Source organism: Panthera tigris, chromosome D1 (assembly GCF_018350195.1).
Source record: "Panthera tigris isolate Pti1 chromosome D1, P.tigris_Pti1_mat1.1, whole genome shotgun sequence".
NCBI lineage: Eukaryota > Metazoa > Chordata > Mammalia > Carnivora > Felidae > Panthera > Panthera tigris.
The window spans coordinates 55,272,338-55,294,474 of NC_056669.1; the positions used below are offsets into that span (position 1 = coordinate 55,272,338).

Here is a 22,137-nt window from a genome sequence, read left to right on the forward strand (position 1 = left end):
CGCCCACTGTGGAGCCCAACCCAACGCGGGGCTTGAACTCATGACCCTGAGATGATCAATGCCCTAGCTGAGATCAAGAGTTGGAGACTTAACTGATTGAGCCACCCAAGCGCCCCAGAGCACGAGATACGTTTTACGTGGGAATAAAAGTGGCACTAGAGAGAGGAAAATTAGTTGAAAATCTATTTAGGCAGCATTTAGATCCACAGCTATCCTCCCCCATCCTAAAGGAAGACTAGGAATTTACTCTCTTGAGGGAGAGATTCAATCCAAGGGGATCTTAGAATACTGGGCTGGGGGGTAGAGGGTGGGGGGTGAGTGCTGTGCTACAAACAGAGGGGTTCGTAAAGTCTATATACTGAATGGTGAGACTATCCAGCCCAGTCCCTCCATTTACTCCCCAAATCCTGGCAGACTGGCTTACTACTACTCTAGAAAGGAGACTGGAAAATTCTTCTCTGAGGAAATCTGACTAGTCCATGAAAATGCCCTACTGAGAGTGATAACTGATAGAGGTAAAAGGGTAGTGGGTTTTTCTCAACACAACAGCCGAGCTAGCTCAACCTACAATGAAAATCACCAGCCAACATGCCCCACCCTACACATACAGCTTTCTGTCAATTTTTAGCGCCCACGATCATATACAAGAAGACAGCCAGCATTTATTTCTGAAATGAAACAGAGATCAAAACAAATAAATAAACTTACAGGTAAGAGAGAAAACATGAAAGAATAAAACATCAAGAAAAAAGTCATGAATATCATCAGAATATAGTGATTTTATGAAAGAATAGGATGCTATTTAAAAAAAAAAAAAAAAAGGAACTTCCAGAGAATAAAAGCTACTAGAAATTTAAAGTATGACCACAAAATTGACAAATCCAGAGAAGTAGTGAAGGATAACATTAAAGGATAAAGAAAATAATACTTACAGAGCATTTACTATGTGCTAGGCTCTATTCTAAGTTTTACATTTATTATCTTATTTACACCCCAAAACCCTATATTGTTTTCCCTATTTTTCAAATGAGAAAACTTAATTCCAGAATTTAGTTTTCCACAGTCACAAAACTAGTAAGTGGCAAAAACTGGGATTCAAACTCAGAAAGTCTAGTTCCAAAATCCAGGCTTTTATTTATTTTTTTAAAAATGTTTATTCATTTTTGAGAGAGAGCACAAGTGGGGAAGGGGCAGAGACAGAGGGGGACAGAGGATCCGAAGCAGGCTCTGCATTGACAGCAGTGAGCCCAACACAGGGCTTGAACTCATGAACTGTGAGATCAACTAAGCTGAAGTTGGACGCTCAACCAACTGAGCCACCCAAGTGCCCCCAAATCCAGGACTTTTTAAATAGTATATTACAGCAGGAAAAAAAAAAATGAAAAATGGGAATGAGAAAAGATAGGAAAGCTAAAGGATCAATCCAGGCAGTTTCAACATCCTGAATAGTTGATCCACAAAGAGAGAACATAGAAAAACCTAGGAAATAATTCAAGAAATTTCCCAGAACTGAAGGACATGAGTATCTAGAGTGAAAGCGACCACTGAATGTGCAACCCAATGGATAAAATAAAGACTCACACTGAGGAAAATTACCTTGAAATTTCAGAACTCTGAAAGTTACCAAGAGTTTTCAAAGAGAAAAAGAGGATATTAGAATGGCATTGGGGCTTCTCAAAAACAGTACTGAAGCCAACAGCCAATGGAGCAGTATCTTCAAAATTCTCAGGAAAAATTACCTCCAGCCTAAAAAATGCTTTAAGTGATCAAGAAAGTGGGAGAGTAAAATAAAGAACTTTTCAGTCCACCAATGCAAGGTCTCAAAAAATTTACCTTCCATCCACCCATATACCAAGAAGCTACCAGAGGATGTTCCAGCAAATGCATAAATAAACGAAGGAGGAAGATCAGAATGATGGTGAAGGGGAATCCCAGGTGTGCAACAAGCCTAAGGTGCCGTCAGCATCCAGGTCAGTGTGGAAAGTGAGAGGGTTCTAGTAACATAAAACTGAGAATTCTGATGATCTGAACATACTGAGAAGAGTTTAGGAAAGAACTAATCTTAGCATACAAAGAATAAAAAAAGAAAGCAACAATAATCACGTAATCATATCCTTCCCTTCTTCTATGAAACGCCCAATTCTGACAACTTTGTTACTCTGGCAAAGAAAAAACTGAGTTCCTAACGGTAAAATTATCCAAACACAGGTTAAAAAATCTTATATTTTAATTTTCTCCATATGGCATTATAATAATAAAATAAAACAAAAGACTTAGAAGTATGAGAGCTGCTGTGTCATATTAGACAAGTCATTTGACATCGCTGAGCCTCATCTACAAAAAGTGAAATAATAATGCCTATCCCAAAGTTTTCTGTGCAGAATTAAAGTAAGAGACCTGAACATTCCCAGCATAATGCCAAGCACATAGTAAGCACTCAGAACATGTTTGTTAAATCTGAATCATACTGCCTGAAAGAGATGGAAACAGCAATTGGCAGACAGACACTCCCTCCCCCACATACCTTCTGTGTTGTTGTGTTTGTCGTCTGTGTTGATGGTTTGGTGAAGGTTATTTTCACAGGAGACATGTGGGGCGGTAAGGAGTTGGCAATGCTCTGCATGATGTTGCTCATCTTGGGACTGCCACTCACAGGCACAGTGATCGTCTTTGAGACCGGAACAACAGCCTTTGGAACTTCCTTTAGGACAACGGGGGACGAGCTAGAAGAATTTGTTCGCCTTCGTTTTCTGGGTTTTTCATCTTCATCTGAACAGCTAACACCTGAAAGGCAATGAAAATTTTTATTTTTAGATCACAATCTAACCTCGCATTTTATACTTCATTTTAAATCTCTGTGTCATCAGTCATCCTTGACTTCTCCCTCTGCCTCATGCCCAAACATTAAGTCCTATCAATCTTTCCTCAGAAGTTTTCTCTGAATGCCTTTCCTCCTTTCTTTAACCCTGTGGCTCTATCAGGCCTTCTTATCTCCTGCCTATATTTTAGCAAGCTCCTAAATAGTGTCCTTGCTTCCAATCACTCCACTTCTACCCTCCATCCTACTGCCAGTTATAGAATCTCACATCTAATTGTGCCAATGCCTTACCTTAAATCCTTAAGTAGTTTTTATCTCCCTACAAGATGAGGCACTTAAATCATCACTACATCATTCAAGGTTCTGTATCTTTCTAAGAACACAATACAGTTGACCTTCAAACACAGGTTTGAACTGTGCAGGTCCACTAATATGTGGAATTTTTTTCAATAAATACAATAACAGTAGTGTAAATTTTTCTCTTTTCCTCCATAACATTTTCTCAGTAACATTTTCTTTGTCCAACTTACTATATTGTAAGAAAACTATAATACATATACAAAATACATGTTAGTTGACTGTTTATGTTGTCAGTAAGACTTCTGGCCCACAATAAACTATTAGTAGTTAAGTTTTTGGGAAGTCAAGTTACATGCAGACTTTCAACTGCATAGGGAGTCAGTGCCCCTAAGCCCCACACTGTCTAAGGGTCAACTACACCCTGTTCCACCCAACCCTGTGCCCTCCTATAATCCTCATACACCAAACTGCTGATCATTCCCCAAAGCCACCTTACCACGTTCTATCCATTTAGAGTCTCTATACATTATTGGTCTACTATTATACCACCTACCATCAATGACCTCTTCATCATCCTACAATTATCATCCTGCAAACCATCTCCTCAGTGAAGCTTTCTTTCCCTTACTCCTCTAAGTAAAGCTAATCCACATCCTTCTGTTTCACTTACCCCATGGCAATGTGGCCAATCAGCCTGCACATCTCCCCTTAATTAAGGTGCTTCCAGAGGGCAATGACTAAGACTTATTGGTTTGTTTCCCTAGTACACTGCCTTGCACATATGAAAATAGATTAATGAATAATTCTATCTCAAACTAATGTTGTTTGTGTGACTTCTCAAAATAAAGCAATAAACTTCCTATTATTTGAAACTGTATATTATGTGAAAAGGTTTCTTCGTGTTTGAGATTCACTTTGTTTTTTTTTTTTAATGTTTAATTATTTATTTTTAAGAGAGAGAGAGAGCACGTGAACACATGAGTGGTGGACGGGCAGAGGGGCAGAGATCTATAAGATCATGACCTGAGCTGAAGTCGGAGGCTTACCCAACTGAGCCAGCCAGGAGCCCCCACTTTCCATGTTTTAAAAAATGATCAAAAAACAGCTCTTGGGTCACCTGGCTGGCTCAGTCAGAAGAGCATGTGACTCTTGATCTCAGGGTCATCAGTTCGAGCCCCACATTGGGTGTAGAGATTATCAAAAATAAATAAATAAACTTAAAAAAAAGAATAATTAAAAAAAATAGATCTCTTACAGTCACCTTGGCTAAATCTGCAGAAATCAGATATAACCTTAATAGTTTCAGATTTTTAGCTTTTTCTTTATGAACTAAAGTCTCAACTGTTTTTGTAGACTTTTTAAAAAAATTAAGTGAGATAACCTTAATAGTTTCAGATTTTGGCTTTTTCTTTAATGAACTAAAGCCTCAACTGTTTTTGTAGACTTTTTAAAAAAAATTAAGTGAGAAATGTAAAACCTTGCAACATACATAGGAAATCTCTAGAGAGCAGACATAAAAAAAAAAAGTGTACAGCATGACTCATGGAATTGGTAATAAAATAGAACTCACACCTTCAATTTTTAGACTTTAATTTAAACAAGGTTGACAATGACCTAAAACCATTCCTAAAACAGCAAACTCTACATCTAAAAGTTACAAAGAAATCAAGTTTATAACTATATTGAGAAAAATGAAAATCAAATATTAATAATCTCCAGTTGATAAAACAAAAACAAAAATAATATTGGAATAACAGGCATTAAAACCAAAAAATGACCTGGTCATTAAACTGCTCCACAGAATAGAACCGCAAGGTTAAAAACTGCAAATAAACTTCAAAAACTTATAGTTAACTAGAAATATAAAAGATGGGCTCTCTAGAATGTATCACTGAATCTAACAGTTGGATGATATGTTATATAAACAATTTTTAAAACAACATTACAAAGATTACAATTATAGGAGTAAACACTGAATAAATCACCTAAGTACATTTTGTCAGTTTCCATTCCCATTTCTATTCCATGACAATCAAAAACAAGTGAATTCTTGAAAGACAGTTCAAGGCAGATTTCCCACAGAGAACAAAAAAGAAGTAATTTCTCAACCCCCAGAACTGATTAAAAAGCAATAAATACTAGTCACGTGTAAAGAAAGGAATTCTTTAGAACCTTCAAAAACTAACCACTGCTAATAGCCAGTGGACCGATGATTTAATCCAGGAAGGAAGATCTAATCAGAGCCTATGTTGCAGCATTTAGCCAAGATGGCCCTGATAACACTGAGAATATCACTTACTTTTGACATAAACAGTACTTCCACTTGGCAAGACAACTACATTGGAGGCAGGACTGGCAGGTCTTGGAGACTTAACCGTTGCTATGCTGCCACTTGGAACAGGGGTAGAGGTTGGGGTTGACGTGGTACTTGTGTAGGAATAGCAAACCACTACTGAAGAACGATAAAAAAGTTTGCTGTTAACTTTCACCAAAACTGTCCACGCATATACAGAAAAATTATTTTTTTACTGCAGGCCAATTTTAACATTTTCATGTGATCAGAAGTTAGAGGCCATTAGGTCCATTAAATTAAAAGGTATAATAACCTTTCCTGAAAATCATCATTTCACTGGGTTTTCCTCAAGTATTTAATAGCTGTCTACAGGTGACATTGCCAATGGAGAAGAGCACAGTTACAAAGAAATCAAGTTTAAAACTATACTGAGAAAAATAAAAATAATTTTTTATTCATGGAAGGAGTTAGACAAAAGGCAAATACTTGTATTCCCTTTTAATAGTGATAGCAGCACCAATGATGGAGTGATGGATAATTTTTCCCTAACCATAGCAATTTCCAACTTGGCTACTGGGGGGAACCACGGCAAGATTACTTTATTGTAAAACAACTTACTAGACCCTTGCCATTGAAGCAGTGCAACACTAACTCAATAATGACATCATATGCCAATTTCTTGAATAACAACAAGCAAGAATAGTTCATAGGCACCATTTACTGAGTTCCATGCACTATGCTAAATCCTTTCCATATATTATCACTAATTCTCACAACACATGCTCATTTTAAAGAGGAGCAACCTTAAGGTTCACAGAGTTGCTGGACATCACACAACTAGGAAATGGCTAACTAGGACTCCAACACAGATTTGACTACTGGAAATCCTATATTCTTTTCACTCTACCACAAAGTAGGTGGATAGAAAAAGTAAAAGTGGGAAGAAAAGAAAGATACCCCTCCTACAACAAAGGAAACAAACTCAACACAGGCCCAGGTTGCATATTAATACCTGTCTCTCTCTAAATATAGCTTCCTTCAGCCTAAAACAGAGCCTGGCATGCATGAAGAGTGTCTTATCCACTCCAAAACCCACTGCCAGTCAAGAAAAGACAATTCCCCAAAGTAATCTGACAACTGCATATTCAGGGTTATTTTCAAGCAACACACAACTAAGCTACTAGAATCAATATGCACTCTTGAATTTAATATTACTCTTGGTGACTTCAAGAGAATTCAAGAATTTTTACAGCATGTGCCAATTACTAGATTAAGTAACAATGAGAAATCCTTCTCCATCTGCCAGGCAATCCCTAAAGGATTTAGAACCCTTGACTAGAACTGAGAAGCACCATATAGCATTGATTCCCGAAGATAAAAAACAGAGTTTTATTTTCGAAGTAATCAGTTAGGCATCTTTCTCCAGCAGGTAAATGACTTCTATCATTTATTTTCCATGTCACCCATCAAGCTCTTTTATCCACTTCTAACAAGACACACGGATATCAAGAATTCATTCCAAGAAGGCTTTTTGCAATTTTGTTATTAATATAATTCACATTTTGAACAAACGAGATTTTTTTTTGGCTGAGACTAAAAACTTGGCAGTTTCTAGTTTCAGAATAAGAGTTGCTCGCTATGTTTTTCAAGCTTCACACAGTGGGATTAAAAACAGATGAAAATAAAGACAATTGTTCTTGAAGGATCTGAGAAAAGTCTTCTCTACACACAGAAATAGTTTTCTACTCACCTTCCTTGCTTCCTGTTTCTGCAGGCACTGGAAGAGATGCATTGTGCTGGATAGCTGCATTGGCAACAGCATTAGCTGTTACAGTGAAGGCGGTTTGGGGAACCAACCGGGGCATCAGTGGGACCAATCGACGACCTTCAATGGACCATTCTGAAGAGCTATTAGGTCCAGACATACTAAACAAAAAAGAAAACGCTGCTACAAGGGTTCTCAATCACTAAAAATGAATCAACTATTTTCTCAAGCAAATATAAGTTTTGAAATTATCAAAAGTATCCTGAGTGAATAGGAGAGGCTTAACTTTAAGCAAGCAAAATCAAAATTATGGATAATTATCAGAATTCAAGGGATTTCACATACATTTAAGTTTTTACACATTTTATTCTACTATCTGAATCTTAGAATGAACACAAATGAAACTATGAAAAATTTTCCTATGCCTTCTAAATACTGACATCATTTTCATTAGTTTAAATCTGGTATTGCTAACGAAAACTAGTGTATCTAACTTTTAGAACTTAATTTTGTAATTCAACTAAAAAGGTAAAACGTACTAATTTATTTTTAAAATCAGATTTTCCTTAACAATTAAGGATAGAATTCACTGAACCTTTGCAAAATTATCTAACTGCCTGCATGGCCAGAGGTTCTAAGGCTTTCAAACAAGGGAAACTGAGGCAGTAAACGAGGGAGACCAAGTATGGAGGGATAGAAAAGGACTATGTGCATATATACATATATATATAGATATATAGATATATATCTATATATTTATATATATATATCACTGCATGTATCACTGACAATGTGTTATATTAGTATGCTTCCTGTTAAAAAACAGACTAGATCTGAGGTTACTGGAAGAAACCTGTCACTATTTTAATTTTACTTATACAACTCTTCACTCTAAGAAGTATTTGAGGCCATTGAACTATACCCCTAAGCAGACACTATTCTGTTTCTCCACTCTAAACTTCTTGAGCAAATTTTATCCCAGGAATCCAATTTAAATATGGTTGAAATACGAAAGGACAGTTGTGTCACTTCTCTTGATTTGACTCCACAAAAAGTAGTCGTGTCACTTCTCCTAGTGATTAGTGTCAAGGTTTAAAATTCACCCAGAATCAATTAATCAATCTCTTTACTAAGTCAGAAATATTTCTGCACCTTTTCCAAACCAAAGATTCTATAACCCAATCTAGGGCTTAAGAGTCTGAAGGTCCACTGATTCTTCATGTTTAGACAGCATACACAAAAGCCCATAATGGGATGATGATGATGATGATGATGATGATGATGGTGGTGGTGGTAGTGGTGGTAGTTAACATCAACTAAGCACTTACTCTATGTCAGGCATTGTTTTAAACATTTTCTATGCATTAACTCATATAATTCTCTCAATAAATTGGCAATTATTATCTCCATTTTGTGGATGGGGAAATTGAGTCACTGAGAGGTTAAATAACTTCCCTAAGGTCACACAGCCACTAAACGTTTCCTTCAACAAGCATACATCACACTACTGACATTACTTGCCATACAACAAGTAGAAGGTACACAATTTTTCAAAAGGGTTTTATGCCTAACATTTGCTTTGACTTATACTAATTGAGCACTGTTGTCTAATTACTACCAACCTTCACCAAATGGAACAAATAAATTACAACTTGAGAAAGATTTACATTCAGTTCAGAAAGGAATCTCTAGTAGTTGATGAATCTAGTTGGGTTACTACTACAAGAAATCTGCAAGTTGTTTAACATAATCCTACCTAATAAAACAAGGGAAAGAGGAATTCCTAAGATCCCAATTATCTCCACAAATTTGTTATATAATGCAACTTATTGTTTGCATAATCTCCAATTTGACAGTAGTTCTGAAACAGAGAATGGTATAAACAAGAAAAGAGAAACCGAAATGGGCGACACTGACTGTCAAAGGAAAAATTCTAAGAACTATTTAGCATTTTCTTGGCTTACTCCTCTTTTGGTATCATTTTATTAGAATATCACCAGTAAATTTGCTTGGTGAGTTTACACACAAATAATGTCTACACTTACCTGGTGCATTGTTTAAATGGTGGCAGAAATTTGGAAGATTAGTAATTTGAAACACATGAATATTTGCTATTGAAAAGACAGAATTTGCAGTGCAAAAGATACAACTGCAATTTTTTTAAAAATCTAGAAATCTTCCAAATTTCTACTCATGCCAACATGCTCAAACTTTTTTTTGAGTGAAAAATTATGTTAGAATTAGATTAAAAATTCCTATTTGCTTAGTAATGAGGGTGTGAATATGCATTAGTTGCACAAATCATTTAAACTGAATTTTACAGATTTTTGTAAAACTCTCACTCCAGGATTTCCCTGGAATTCCTAAGTTTCAACGTAAGGATCACTTCTCTATTTATATTAAGTATGGCAAGGGAGGGTAGAAACCTTGCTCTAGCTCCTTTCCTGAGAAATCTAACATGATACTAATGAAACTACCTTGGCCCTCACATCCTGTGGTGTGTAGGGCACCAACAAAAACTCCTTACTCTCATACAGAAATTCACAAAGTATCCTATGAATGTTTTTGGCTTATGGGGAAGGAGTTTAAGAGAACAGTAATTCCAGACAGCCACTTTTTTCCAACACTAGAGACAATGCTGGCAAGAATGGCGCAATTAAAAATTTTGGAGCCCCTTGACACTCCAGGCTTTGCTATTATAACATTCTGACATGTTTCAAAACTGGATTAGAGTACCAAACTTAATAAATGATATGGTGCCAAATAATAAACGCGTGTTATACTTGGAGCCATAAGCAAGGCTTTTCTTTGATCCCAGACACCCTGCTCCTTTTGTTCCCACTTCCTTTGTGCTCAGTCTTCTCGGCTTTCTCTTCACCTTTCAACCACATTCCTTCTGGCCTAAGCTGCTGTTTGGAGTGGGGGAGGGACGGGAGAGGAGAAAGGGAATGCAGTCAGTTCAGATGCATCCCTCTTGGGCTCCAGTTGCTTTTTTCAGGCTCAGGGTATGAAGACTTCCTATAAATAATCTTTGGATCTAGGTTCTGGTGCTACTTCTGAGGGAAAGAGGGCAGAGGAGATGTCGAGAATAAGGAATCTATGCCTTCCTCACCAATCCACACTCCCCGACCCTTGGGCTCAACAAGTAAAATACGACACCTAGTCAAACTAAAACCATGGCATAAAATATTAAAACAGGAGTATGGAAAGACCTAAGAAGCTTAAAATTATACGCTGAAGGAAACTCTTCAGAAAATTAAATTCATGTATTAAAGAAATCAGAAAGGAGAGAAAAAAAGGAAACAGGCAGATAAAAGCCAACTCTCAATTATCCATGCTAATAGAGAGAGGAGGGAAAGGGAGAGGTCAAACAGATTAAAGAAATCCACATATTATCCAAAAATACTTTGGCATACTTGTAAATTCCTCCACCAAACCATTTTCAGGATAACTAACAAGTAGTAAAATGACTAATTACAATTTTCACCTCCTCTCCCTTCCCACCCTCTGGCTAGAGGTACTCCCAAGCAGCAAAATGGCTAAAAGGTGGGCAGTATTAGGAGGGGGAGGAAGGGAAGAGAAGGGAAAGCAGAGGGCACGGTTAATTCGTAAATGGGAACATGTGCCCGTGAATAATTGAGAGCTTCAATTTTGAAATAAATACAAGAAAAAGCCTGAAATAATAATAACCTATTTGCATACCTGTAACTTGGTCTTTCACCCAAATATAAGGATAAATTCATTCTTTAAAGGGGAAAAAAGGAAAAGGAGACTAAATAAATGTTATCCTTTAAGTATGAAACTGATGCATCAACTTACAACTAATTGTCCCACAATACTGTTCCAATGCTTTTAAAGTACTAGCTTTGCCTCTAAGTGCCTCTGAATGTAAGCGATTGTTTACTACTTTATTATCTAGCACATAAGCATCCTATTACCTTCTCAAACTAGAATCTAGGCTCAGTTATTATTTTGAGAGCATCCCAATTCAAAAGCTTAGAGCAAATTAAAGAAGGAACACATTAATATTTGAATGTTTCAACCATGTTGGCCTGACAACTAAATACTTAACGTCTATAGTGGAAAAATTCCAAACTTCTACAGTGCATACATACCTACCACTGAAAAATCTCTAAATTCAAATACCTAATCCTTCAAACTACACAGTTAAAAAGGTAGCACCCCATTTTATAAGTTAAATAAAATGAGGAACGGTAAAGCACAACATGAAGCTAATGGATCTATAGGGCCAATTCAAATACTGCCAATTGGTTTAAACATACCATTTATCACATTATGGAAATGCACTGAATTTTTTCCTTTAGTTTTATTTCACATTAAGACATAAAAATAAAAAACAAATGAGTTATACTCTAATGTATCTTATTTTTTGAAATGTTCCTGTCATCCTGCATAAACATTTAAAGGATAATTTCTGCTCCTCTCTATTCTGTAGGAGGCACTGTCTCCATAGGCACTCTCCTAATGTTTGATCCCTGCCCTTCGTCCTCTACCACCCTCCACCCCATCTATCAAATTGTTATAATGATCTGAAAACAATTTTGATAAGAATTGTTTATAACTTTATTTTGTTGGCTTTTTAACGTAAACTAAGTAAGATACATTCATAATTCTTAAAAAATGCAGAACATAAATTTTTACAATCTTTTTTCTAAATCTCAAAATACATGAAATATTAGTCAGTTATAAAAAAATTTATAATGCCTATTTACAAAGCAATATACATACCAAATACCATTACAAAGAACCTCTAAGGGGCTGCTGAATTAGGGGAGCATACTACTTTATTATTGAACTTTGCTTCAAGTTAAGTGAATCATCTGCTGAACTGTGGTGGCCTTTAGTTATGCAGAGATTACACTGTAGTGGGATTTGACCTCAGTACTTAAAGCTTGCCTGACCAAATGCAAAAACATAACCAAGTGAATAAACAGGTAACACCTCTATGGTCAGGATCCCTGAGTACAGAAATAATTACTATTAAGATAAAAGACTCAGGAATCTGCTATACAATCGGAAGACTGTTTCAAAACTATGTTATACTACGTAATAAAAAATCAGGGGTTGTATGACTAATGGCTTACTTATGTGCAATTGTTGTTAACCGTTCATCGTTTACTGCTCTCCGAACTTCAGCACGGTGGCGCTCTGTTGAGATGCTATGAAAAAAAATAGCCATTATAGAACTCTGCCAAGCAGGCAGCTCTTTTCTATACTTTTATTAATGTTCTAAGTCAACATTCTGCTTGGGGAAGAGGGGGGGCAAGATTGATTTGTGAAAAGATATAGACAGGGGCCTAATATACACCTTCAGATGCTTTAATTAAAATCACAAAGAAGGGTTCATAATGATTCGGTGTAACTGCAGGATTAGTTGCAAATTAGGAATCATAGGAAGACAAATCAGCTTGATATCAAGTCATTACTTCCAAAACTCAGAAATGTCAGACCATGTTCAAGATTAGCAGAGGTTCCTGTTACCTAAATACGCAAACAGCCATTGAATGACCCCTAATCGTGGTTACTAAGAGGATTCTGGCACTTGGAAGAAAGTCTTCTGAAGTCTTTTCTAAAGCTTAAGAGTCTATAATTTTATGTTTAGTAAATATAATAAAGAAACAAAAGTGGCAGGATAAGCTATCTTTTTCCAGTGGCTATATGCTATGTTCAGTGAATATATTCAGTGAATTTTATGTTCAGTGAATATAATAAAGAAACAAAAGTGGCAGGATAAGCTATCTTTTTCTGGTGGCTATATGCTATGAAATTTGACACCAGGACATTACTCCCTTATTACTCAACACTTCACCTGTATGTCTTCTACCTCACATTACCATTACGGTAAAAATGCGCTTATATTGACCCTGATTAAATACATGTAAGGTTAACACTAAACAAGTGAAAAAAAGGTTATCCCCATTCCATTCATAAATACTCAATAAAATGAGTATCACTCTTCAATTGTAATCTTTGCTGCTTAAACTAAATCCATAACATGGGTTAAAATATTTAAAGGGCTAGAAAGCAGATTTACGAGGAAATATAAACAACAAACAGAAAATATATAAATTGTTAAACATGAAGACAGTAAGATTAAGGATTTCACTTAAATTAAATTTAAATCCCTAAATTAATGGCAACTAAATATAGGAAAAGCCTCTTCCCTATTTTCATTTAAAAAAAGAATAGAACAAAATGGTTTTATATGTAGAAAGGTAACTTCCATTAAAACAGAGTATTTTCTGAAAAAGCTCAAGATGTCAGAATGGATCAAGACAAGGTATCTAAGAATTCCATTCACTAGAATTTTTTAACAAATTTAAAGTGCCATTCTAGCAGGAAGCTAGGGGGTAAACTATCCTTAGGGCTATGACTATATAAAACCACCCATTTCTCTAAATTAAGACAACAACTAAGAAGTCTCCTTCTTCCCTCCCAACAAATGTCACTGGGCCACTCTAGGTCTTCAGATCTTGTTGCTACCAACCCTTCTTTCCTTCACCCAGGTCAAAACTACCTCCCCTTCCCAGGTGACCCAAACCTAAAACTATCTGCCTTAAACCCTTTCTGATTATAGAATAAATGATAAATTATATAACTCTCTGTAACAAAGCCTCCACAACTGGGATGGGATACCTAAGCACCAAAAACTTGAACACCTCTGTCTTCAACTTGAGAGTAAAAAGTACTAAAACCCCTCAAAATGAAATTTCTAGAGTCATGTCTCACAAATTTTTATGATAATTTACCTAAGAACTTTTGAGAGTTCTCCAAGAAGATCTTTCTTTTCCTTGGTGAGATCCCCCTGTGCCCGAAGTGCACTGATAACTCCAGCATATGCCTCCAGTTCTAGAAGAAGAAAATTATTTTATCAAGATAGGCCTTCAATATTTTAAAACTATGGCTACATATAGTGAAACTTCAGGGCAAAAAACCTAGAAATCAATAAAAAAAAAATCAATATGCAAAATTTTAAAAATTCCTCTCAAAAATCCTATCTAAGAACGTAGATTAAAATGTGGCTTTTATAATGTTTGTATATTTTTTTGCTGTTGTTATTATCTCACAGAAGTCACATAATATAAAATGCTTAGGTAGAAAAATCCAATGGTAAATACTATCTTGCACATTATCACTGAAGAACACTTAACTCAGATGCTACCAACAATTAGGAATAGGCTCCAAGTGATGTAAGGCTGATAAGATAAATTTTTAGCTTTACCGACAGGTACCTACACTGACCAATCCTTAAAACAATTCCTTAGGCCTGCCTGAAATTCAAACTACATTCTACCTCCCTCCTGGGGTTGAGAATACCATGAGCACTGTCCAGTAGAAAAACTCCTAGAACAAGAGTCAAATGACCAGATTCTGGCTCCAGCACTACCACTCACTCACTAGTTTTGTGACCTTGGACAAGTCTCTTCTCATCTCTGAACCTCAATTTCTTTATCTAGAAGAGACTCTGAAGTTATCTTCCAGATCTAAGATCCTCTGCACCTACCATCAAAATGACTAAGGCAAGTTAGGAAACATGAGTTGCTCTTATAGCAACAAGGATATAATACACTGAACCCTAATGCCAGACAGTTTCATTTCACTATTTTTCCACAACAACAACCATTATGAAATGAAACTGTCAATCTCTGACACTGGTTAGACTCTTGATATCATCTCAGGTCATGATCTCCTGGTCCTCAAGCTGTGATCTCAAGGTTGTGAGATCAAGCCTTAAACTGGGAATGGTGCCTGCTTGGGATTTTCTCTCTCTGCCCCTTCCCCTACTCTTCCTCTGTCTCTGTCTCAAAATATACAAATTAAAAAAAAAAAAAAAAAGACAAGGGTGCCTGGGTGGCTCAATCAGTTAAGCATCTGACTTCAGCTCAGGTCATGATCTCACAATTCGTGGGTTCAAGCCCCGCATCAGGCTCTGTGCTGACAGCTCAGAGCCTGGAGCCTGCTTCAGATTCTATGTCTCCCTTCTCTCTCTGCCCCTCCCCTGCTCTATCTCTCTCTCCCTCTCTCAAAAATAAACAAACATGAAAAAAAAAAAAAATATATGGGGCACCTGGGTGGCTCGGTTGAGCATCCGACTTCGGCTTGGGTCATGATCTCACGGTTTGTGAGTTCGAGCCCCACATCGGGCTCTGTACTGACAGCTCAGAGCCTGGAGCCTGCTTCAGATTCTGTCTCCCTCTCTCTCTGTCCCTTCCCTGCTCATGCTCTGTCTCTCTAACTCTCTCAAAAACTGAATGTTAAAAAAAATTTTTTTAAAAAGACAAAATAAGATATACAACCAAAAACTCCTCATTGGCTCCCAATAAGCCATGCCTGCCTCCCAGCACACTCCATGGAAGTTGTACTACTTTGTGTAGTCCCCTCCCACACTGACTCTGGGCTTGGCATGTGCCTTGCCTTGGCCAGTGGAACATCAGCATACCTGATGCAAACAGAAGCTCAATACGCATTTGCCCACAGGGCCTTGCTACCTTGAGATAACCAAGATGCAAAGAAGCCCAGGATGAAAAGCCACATGGAGAGACAGGCCCAGCCATCTCAGCTGAGCCCAGTCAACTATCTAAGCTACCAGCTGAATACAACCACATGACAGAATTCAGAATTCACTCAATCGGTTAAGTGTGTTAAGTGTCGACTTTGGCTCAGGTCATGATCTTGCAGTTTGTGAGTTCAAGCCCTGTATTGAGCTCTCTCTACTGTCAGTGCACAGCCTGCTTCAGATCCTTTGTCCCCCACCTTCACCCCTCCCCTGCTCACGCTTGTTCTCTGTCTCTCAAAAATAAATAAACACACACACACAAAATAAAAGAAAAACCCCCAGCATCCATAGCATCAAAAATAATAATAATATAGTTGTCTTAAACTATGAGACGAGTATACCTGAGCAAAACTGAATGATGGGAAATAAGTGTCCAAACTACATTTATCTTCTTACTCAATTCAAGTTGCTACTAGTTAGTATTTGCTACTTCCTAATGCCGGACACCCAAATAATAAAGGCATGCGTATCTGCATCCTAAGTACTACACCAATAATAAACTAATAGCCTCATTCAGTTCATGTTATTCATAGTTCTGACAATCAAAAAAAGACCTTTATATAGTAGAGTAAGTGAGTTGACTATATTAAACAGAAATGTCTGGTCCAACTGAATTATCCCATGTGTAAACACCCTGTATATTCAATCTATGCTGAATACTATGTAGATGTTTCATGGGATCTCTCTGGAAGGAAAAAGCTTTCCCATTCTGGAGAAGTGAAGAAAATACTTAGTCACAGGAAACGTGTATTTCAGCTTTTATCATGACCCAAAGTAGAGTTCAGAAAGGCACTGGGGATAACCAACTAAGAAATCACTATACTAAAAGCTTATGCCTCATTTATGGAATATTTTATTCAACAAATCAGTACTGAGTCCTATTATAGATATCAGATAGTATGCTAAATTCTACCTTCAAGGAGTTAACCTTAGAATAAAGCTACAGTGAAACAAGTCATCAGACAATTATGATACAGTTTATAATACAGTGGTAAAAGCACAGAGGGGAAACACATCATCTGATCTAGAAGCATAAGCTTTAATCAGAAGTGTGCTCTAAGCAAGCAGAGGAGAAAAAATGCAAATGTGCAAAAGGAATAGGAAGAGTAAAAGCCAATAATATCTCATATAGACATCAAACTTCCAATAACAGTCAGTGACCATTTTCAGAGTTTTACTCTAGGGAAAGTAAAAACATGTCTGTACTCAGACAGTCATTAATTCAAACCAAACTATTAATTGCACATGACTACTATTACAAGGTACCATGAGAATGATTATATAAATAAAACAAAGTGCCTATCTTCAAGGCAATTAAAATCCAACAAGAGATACAGATACAGGAATAAAGAAAGATAAAAATGGAAAAGTAGTCTGGGGCCAGACTAAGCCTCTAATTCCAGGCTAAAATGCTTTTATTTGATAGGACTCTGTAATTGACTGAATGTGGAAATAACAGCAGAAGGAAAGGAACCAAGTTTTACAGTCTGCAAGATATTTAGAAGGGCAATACCATACAAAGAAATGGAGAGATCAGAGAGAGGAGGTGGCATGAGGACAAAGAAAAAGTTCACTTTTGGCCTATGCAGTTTATGGTGATCAAGATACTACTTCAAAAAGAGTGAAATTAACTAAAGAAATGTGGCAAAGATTTTTGACATTTCAAGTGTCATTCCAAGTCTAACTAAAAAATCATAGACAAAAGTATGAGGTGGCAACCTCACACAAAACTGGGACTCAGACAACAGTTATCACAGGTACGCGATTCGAGGCACTTCCTCCCTCCTCCAGAAATTCACTCATTGTAAAGAACCTTCACTGGCTTCCCAACCTCCTTCACATTTGATTTCCATTTTGATGGGTATCCTCAGATCCTGACAAATATCAAACTTAGTTGAATTTCTGGCATTATTTTTGGTGCCATTCTACTGTAGTGCTAACTCTAATGATACATAAATATATGCAAACACCACAGAAAACAAAAAGATTCGCCAAACCACTTTTATAAAGTCCTCAACCCATTCCATTTAAACAAATCAGTCATAAACAACATAGTCCGTAAAGCCCCAAGTTGGAGTTGTAGCTCAGGAATGGTTTTCAAAAAAATAAGGCAGAGGAAAAGCAGGCTAGAAGGAGGGAAGGAAGCATTTATCTATTATTGGTCTGTTCAACGTATCATAAAAAAATTCTCTATCCCAGTTTCTTTTTATTTAAGTAAAATCTCAATGTTTAACATTTTATGTTATATGATTTATAACTGTTTTTGGAAGGACAAACCTAATTCTTAAAATATTTTAAGTTAATTCCTAAATACAGTACTTTCTCTAAACTTTGGACCTAGAGCTACTATTTGAAGGCAATTCAAAGGTTTCATTGTTATGATAATAGGCCAACGGGTGGGGAGGAAGTCTTTCTGCAAATCACTACCAAGGCTCACCTCCCAAAGTGAAGGGTCATTGAAGACGACATTACTCTGCAGGAAGGCTGTTTTCTTTTGTACAGAAACAGCTCTCTAGCAACAGTACCCACACAGCCTCGGCTAAAGTTAAAGATAAATTTAGACTTAAAGGTTACCATTTTTATATTTAAACATAATCTCTTGACTCAAGGCCCCAAAAGCCCAAAAACTCTAAAGCAGTCTACTATACTTGGGATCTGTTCCTCCGCAATTATTTTAGCTATGAAATTAATACAAGTCCAACTTTATAAATGGTAGCTAGCAAATTATAGCAATTGCATGTAAGTGTGTAGAAAATCATCCTCAAATTAGTACTAAAAGTTGGATGTAAGGTTAAAGGAAAAATGTGATAAAAGAATGATTGCCTCAAAAAACTCTCTAAACATGCTAAAATACAATGCAAAAAGGTAGTTTAAAATAAGAGAAATCCTCGTAGTGCTCTGAGGAAAAATAAAAAGGGTAAATGTTACTAGGAGGCAGCGCCAGGGCAGCTATGATTCAGATTTACATATAGGAATTCCCAACAAAAATTTCCTTTGAAGATTCACCTGCAACTACATTAACGTCTGAAAGCAACTGCTCTAAAACACTATACCCTCAGATGTCAAGCACTGTGATAGGCCCCTTTTATATACAACTAATCCACATAACAAATCTATGAGGCAGATATTATTATGCTTCTTTTACAAAAATGTCGACAGATTGATGGAGATTAAATAAATTGATCTTGCGGGTCATCAGTGACAAGACAAAGACCCCAGGTCTCTCTGAAATCAAAGCCCACACTTTACCCTTCAAAATTACAGATATCCAAATAACTCATATCCACTTCCAAATATTTAATGTTCTTTTTTCAAATAATTTTTTCATTTGATGAACGTCTACTATGTGCTAGCCTGCAACGATAATGGTAAAGAAGACGACAAGGTCCTTCTTGGACCTTACAGGCTAAGGCGGCAGTTCTCAGCCAAGGATCCTCATCTGAACCACAGAATACAGAAAATAATTCGAGTAACTCTTTTTCTCAATTTTCCCAAGAACGGTACATAACGATTACAATTCTAAATGCGTAAGTTAGTTCATTACATACAATGGATTAGGTTCAGCATTAGTATTTAATTCTCTCCCTAAAATGCTAGTTGAGAAAGGCTGCTCTAAAGGAAAAAAAGCTCAAAATAATTAATTATAAATACAAAGAATGTCTCATTACTGACAGTAAAATATAATTTAGAGAAGTCAGCATAGCTAACATTTACTTAGAATTTAGAAACAGTATGTAATTCACACATATATTCATGAAAGTTAAAAGTATGCTAAAGTGATATTGGAGTCATATTCCCTGGGTTACAATCCTGACTCCAGCATCACCTTGGGCTCTAAGCTTCAGTTCTGTCATCTGTAAAATGGAAACAGACAAAAAAAAAAAAAAAAAAAAAAAAAAGCCTACCTTTTCCATTTGAGTGAGGATTAAATGAGATGCTGAAAGAGTAAAAACCTCACAACAGCCCAGTACCCCTCGAGAACTCTTAGCTACTATTTTTATTATTATGGTTCATGCACCTACTAAGTACAGAGCACTATGCTAGGCACTGGGGAAATAACGAGTAAGATGGGGAATGCACCTCCAAAAAATTTCTAACGCAGCATGAGATAGGACATCCAGGCAAACAGCCATGACAAAAAAAAAAAAAAGAAAGAAAGAGAAAAGTATCATAGAAAGTCATAAAACATCAAAAATGAAAACCGTACCCAATTTTCGAAGAATCCTTTTGCATTCATCCCTGCTGAGATCCAAAAGGGTTGGCCACACAACAGGCATTGCTGCTTCTTTTTGGTAGCCCCAAAGAGCTTGTCTTCCCTAACAAGACAAAACAAAACAAAACAAAAATCAAATTAACAAAGTACATTCAAAAGGCCACTTGCCTGGAGATCCACACCCTAAGAAGTAAAACCAGTAAGAACAATCCTATTTCACCACCACAGTTTTCAACTTTTGACAAATGAAGAACTAAACAGCCATTCCGGAGCTTATTATTCCGGCATAAGACAGTGGAAAGAGCACAGGCTTTAGGGTCAGACACCTCTAGGTTCTAGTTCTAGCCTTCAACTCGCTGGCTGTGCGATCCTGGGTGAAGGGGCCTATCTGAGCAAAAGTTTTCCCCATCTGGAAAACAAAGGTATTATCATCCAATTCGTCATGAGGATTAAAGGACAGTATGTGAAGTTCTTACCACAGTGGCTGGCATGTTGTTTAATAAATAGGTGCTACTACTTGATTTGGGCAAGTCACTTGATTTCTGCTGGCTTTCTCATTCGAGACTTACAAGAGAGAAAATACATAAAGCTGCCAGCTCGTTACAAGGGCTAATGGAACTTCAAAAACGGTCTTCTCAAGTCTGAACAATGAACGATGAATTTACACCCAGTAGTCCTTCGACAATCATTTACCAAAATTTCAGATGTCAGGAATTTACTTTGTACTGGGAATTGCCTGGTTCAGAGGATAAAAAGACAACTTAGCGCTGAGGGCTTGAACAATACCTGCTTAGCACACAGCAGATCCACTGTAAATATTGGTTAAGTAGGTGAATGAAGACAGAGGAGAGCAGAATGAATGAGTGAGTGAGTGAGTGAGTGAGTGAGTGAGTGAATGAATGAATGAATGAGCGAGTTCACTCCCCAGTTGAGGAGTCAGGCACCGAACCGTAATAACTGTTATATCCCGTTCCAGGCACTGGGGCTGCTAACTCCAACTCTGCGCCCGGAGTTGACCGCCCCCCCCCCCGACTTCCCATAGTCCTCTCAGCTACGAACCAACCCAGAGCTAGGAGAACTGGACTGCGCGCCCCAGCCGGCAGGATGACATAAAGAAAAGGGGTGGAGAGGAGGAAGAAGGGGCAGAGCCAAAGGAATCCGCTCCCTCCACAAGCCAGTCCCCGCCTCCCGACAGGATCTTGGAGGCGGCCGGCGACCGCCCGAACAAGCACCACGTCACGGCATCCCGACGCGTCCCCGCCAGCGCACCCCACCGCGGGGACGCAGCGCACTGGAAATCTAAGCAGCAGTAGCGGGAGCCTGCTCCGGCAGCCGGGATCTCGTGTAATCCTTCCCCCACTCAAGTGTCAAGGAGGCAAGCCCGCCCCGCCCCCTCCCCAAACACGCACTCTCTCACAGCACCACAACAAGAGCAGCCCGCCCACCCTCCTCACCGGTGCCGCTCAGCGCCAACCCCAATGTCAAGCCCACTACCCAAGCCCTTCAGGACCAGTAGCCGGTGTCAGGGGCCACGGTCGGCATCAGCGCCTCGCTCCCTCCTCAGCGGAGAGGACAACGGAGAGAAACTAGGCGTGCGGACAGCCAGGCAGACGACCGAGACTCACCGGGAGGTGCCCAGAGCTGGACCCCCAGGATCCCAGCACCAGGCCTGCCAAAGTCCCCCTCAGCCCACCTCAGGGAGCCCCACGATCCCGTTAGGAGACAACGGAGGATGGGGCTGGGCGCCCCAAGCCGGGGACCAAATGCTTGGCCCGGCGCTCCTCCAGCCCGGCTAACCTGCCAGCTCTTCCCGGCACCCTGTCCGAGAGTCACCCACCTGCCCGGCCTTTCGGGGCTCATCTAAAAGGCTCCTCCGCCAAGACTAGGGAACACCAGGAATTGGGTTTGTTTGCGGTGCCTCAGAAGGGGCAAGATGGCGACAGGCATCAGGGCGCAGGCGCAGCCGCGCGCTGCCAGTCGGGAGGTGTAGTTCGCCTTTCCCGCCTTTCGGAGAACAGGCTCCAGAAGGCTTCCATTCTCCCAGTCCCTCTTTTCCTCCGCGTTTTGAAAGGAAAGAAGAGACATCGCGGGAGGTGCTGGGAGTTGTGGTCCCGACCCAACTCCCTCCTCTTTCGCTGTCGGTATGCTGTCGCAGGCGCAAGGAAGGCCG

General features: G+C 38.4%; 1 protein-coding gene across 11 annotated transcripts in view; it reads right to left on the reverse strand.

Annotated features, from left to right (window-relative positions):
* Positions 1 to 22,098, reverse strand: part of EMSY (EMSY transcriptional repressor, BRCA2 interacting) — an 85,913-nt gene extending 63,815 nt beyond the window's left edge. The window contains exons 1-8 of one of the 11 annotated variants that reach the window (XM_042957387.1): positions 21,805 to 22,098; positions 19,962 to 20,070; positions 13,947 to 14,046; positions 12,282 to 12,356; positions 10,879 to 10,920; positions 7,162 to 7,337; positions 5,418 to 5,570; positions 2,525 to 2,784 (exon numbers count right to left, since the gene is read on the reverse strand). In XM_042957387.1, coding sequence (XP_042813321.1) covers positions 2,525 to 2,784; positions 5,418 to 5,570; positions 7,162 to 7,337; positions 10,879 to 10,920; positions 12,282 to 12,356; positions 13,947 to 14,046; positions 19,962 to 20,031 — 876 coding nt within the window. In that variant the 5' untranslated portion in view covers positions 20,032 to 20,070; positions 21,805 to 22,098. The remainder of the gene's footprint in view (positions 1 to 2,524; positions 2,785 to 5,417; positions 5,571 to 7,161; positions 7,338 to 10,878; positions 10,921 to 12,281; positions 12,357 to 13,946; positions 14,047 to 19,961; positions 20,071 to 21,804) is intronic. The other 10 variants (XM_042957386.1, XM_042957383.1, XM_042957382.1 and 7 more) reach the window with 10 other exon arrangements.
* Positions 22,099 to 22,137: the final 39 nt, after the last annotated feature.